Here is a 3,238-nt window from a genome sequence, read left to right as displayed (position 1 = left end):
GCCTTAAACCTGCGTCCTCTCCAGCGGCCAGCAGGGGGCGACTTAAACCTGCGTCCTCTCTAACAGCCAGCAGGGGGCGACTTAAACCTGCGTCCTCTCTAACAGCCAGCAGGGGGCGCCTTAAACCTGCGTCCTCTCTAGCAGCCAGCAGGGGGCGACTTAAACCTGCGTCCTCTCCAGCAGCCAGAAGGGGGCGCCTTAAACCTGCGTCCTCTCTAACAGCCAGCAGGGGGCGACTTAAACCTGCGTCCTCTGCAGCGGCCAGCAGGGGGCGACTTAAACCTGCGTCCTCTCCAGCGGCCAGCAGGGGGCGACTCCAGCGGCTGCAGAAAGAAGTGTGATTGTCTAGAAGTCTGTAAGAAAATGTTTCTACTTGTCAGCTGATTTATTCCCTCAGTAAACACTTTCCTGATGAGTTTCTGGTCTCAGTCGCTAGTTTCAAGTCTTCTTCAACACAGCATGATGTTCATTTAGTAAATTATGGTCCCACTTAGAGGAACAGAGACCAGGAAGCAGGGGAGGCTTTAGGGCGGGGCTACAAGCTGATTGACAAGTCGCTACCACAGCGACCTGTCAGTCAGGATAAAGGCGGCTCGTATCCGCTGCAGACCAGAACTCAAAGAGACCTGAATTTACCAAGACCAGTTGGTCTGTTTTCTGTTTCAGCCTTTTGTCCTGATCTGCTGTTATTACTGACCTCACACACACACACACACACACACACACACACACACACACACACACACACACACACACAGACTGAAGAGCGGCACTCTGGGTAAAAGAGTTGTTGAGGAAGGAGAACAAACAACAGAACAATGTGAGTTCCACATATGATGTTATTGATATTAATGGTAATAATAGAAATATCAATAAAAACAACAACAGTAATAATTTAATTTTTACAGAACAGAACTGTGGATCTTCCTTTTAAAATCCTGCAGTTCTACTTTGTTATATTCTGATATAAGACATGTCTGTATATATATATATATATATATGCTATATTACGCCTGAGCGGCTCTGTGATCACGTGACGTCAGCACCCACGTCATAAACAACATCTCGACCATAACACACGATGATGGAGTCAAAGAAAAGTACTTTATTAGTAGTAGCAGTACAGCAATACTACTAATAAAGTTAATTGAAAGTGTCACTGAACCACGGTGACACACGCACAGCCAATCAGACCAGATGACCCGATGACAGGACGTGATGACGCGATCAGTGATGCAGAATGAAAGTCATAAATTCAGATTAACTGATTTTTACACTGAAATTTAAAAAAAGTAAACAATAAACATTTCTTCTAAATGCTTGCAGGTTTTCACAATAAAAGTCCCTCCTCCGGGCTCAGCAGCAGGGGAAACTCACTCTCCAGATTAAACCTGGACCCCCTCACATCGTTACTCTGACCCGTGTCTCTCACTCACCCTCTCGGCGCGACCCGGAGCGGCGGAGCAGCAGAGCAGCAGAACCAGCAGCGGGACGATCCTCCGCCTCGGGCCGCCCTGAGGCTCCATACAGGCGGACGCGCGGCTGCAGAGTCCCCGCAGATCAGACTGAGGTCGGAACGGCTCCTGTTCCCGGTTCGGCTCACTTCGGTTCAGTCCGCGCAGCTGATCCTGTCGGGGCGCTGCGACCTGCTGCGGGATGGACAGAGACGGAAAGTCCGCTGAGTGACTGCTGGTCAATCCCGCGACACTCAGCACGAGACTTCCGGTTAACGTTTTCAAAATAAAAACATGCACTAACAGAGCTCCAGTTAGTTGATTTGTTCATTCACTTAAATATCACTCATCAGTGTTTCTAAAACATATCATACATGATCCTGTGTGAGTTATTATTCATCACACTTCTGTCACAAACTGTGGTATACTGTACATAATTCTACACACTTCTATTTTATATTATTATTAATATTAATTATATTATTATTATTTTTTAAATTCTATTTATATTTATTATTCTATATCTATTTAATATTTATTTATTTATATATTTTATATTATAATTTTTTATATTCTATTTCTTTATTTTATATGTATATATTTTATATATTTTACATTATAATTTTTTATATTCTATTTCTTTATTTTATATGTATATATTTTATATATTTTACATTATTATTTTTTATATTCTATTTCTTTATTTTATATGTATATATTTTCTATATTTTAAATTTATATTATTATTATTTTTCTATTCTATTTCTTTAATGCCTTGTTATGTGAGCAACTGTGAATAAAAAATTAATTTCCCCTCTGGATTGAATAAAGTTCGTCTGATTCTGAAAATCACAATGCAACACTGTGGCCTCACAGCAAGAAGGCTCTGGGTTCGAACCTCGGTCATCTCCCCATGTTTGAGGGTTAATTAAAGGGCCCTTGATCAAGGCAGTTATTTAGAATTGGAGTTGGTCTCCGTGGTACTTCGGAGGGGTTAACATTGTACTGTGTATGTCACAATAGATGACGATTTGACAACTGAGACCTGAAATTCCCCGGCAAGGAGTCCCCCACCTCCCCCTGCCACTCCAAGTGAACTTCGCCACAGGTTTAATCTGGTTTGTAAGTGGAGCATGTCTTGTAAGTAATGTCATGTGACACGATGGAGCACCGGTGAAAGTCGGACAAACAGCATGCATCACATCAAGGCAGCGTGAAGGGCCGCATGAAGTCAAACGCACCTAATTATGATGCGTTCAAAGGGCTGCCTGTCTATAAGAGGTGGTATTCTGCTTTTTAGCTTTTCCCCTCTCCTTTCTTGAGTTTATACCTTTTTTGAGCATGTAACAGGTTTGCAGAGTAAAAAAGCCCAAAGTGAGTTCCCATCTCCCACAGAAAACTCTGCTCTGAACTGAAAACAGCTCGTTTGCAGTCCAGCCGCTTCCCTTTCATCCTTGTGACGTCACAGGGATGAAAGCTAAACGCGCCTCATGTAACGCTCGCCGAGCGGCGACTCCGACACGCCCTCAGAAACAGCGAGCTGCAGCACACAGCTCTCCTCTCCCTTCCAAACACTAGCTGCCCTCCAGGCAGTCAGTGGACATAAAGTTGTTCCTGTGATGTAGAGACAGAGCTCAGTTAAAACTTTATGGATACAGATTAATAACTCACCGCTCTGAAACTCTCGCTCCAGTCCGTGTTGCCGAGCCGGTCGGCAACACGTACGGCTGAACCCGAGCTGTTTACCGGCTTCTCGCCGACCCGCCCTTCTCTGCTTCTGATTG

General features: G+C 44.1%; 1 protein-coding gene across 1 annotated transcript in view; it reads right to left on the bottom strand.

Moving 5' to 3' along the window:
• The window catches only part of col4a3 (collagen, type IV, alpha 3), a 79,098-nt gene that overhangs the window by 64,767 nt on the left and 11,093 nt on the right, over positions 1-3,238 (bottom strand). The window contains exon 2 of the mRNA XM_046072881.1: positions 1,437-1,649. Coding sequence (XP_045928837.1) covers positions 1,437-1,526 — 90 coding nt within the window. The 5' untranslated portion in view covers positions 1,527-1,649. The remainder of the gene's footprint in view (positions 1-1,436; positions 1,650-3,238) is intronic.

The sequence above is a fragment of the Micropterus dolomieu genome, linkage group LG17 (assembly GCF_021292245.1).
Source record: "Micropterus dolomieu isolate WLL.071019.BEF.003 ecotype Adirondacks linkage group LG17, ASM2129224v1, whole genome shotgun sequence".
Taxonomy (NCBI): Eukaryota; Metazoa; Chordata; class Actinopteri; order Centrarchiformes; family Centrarchidae; genus Micropterus; species Micropterus dolomieu.
This window is presented reverse-complemented; position numbering and strand designations above follow the sequence as displayed.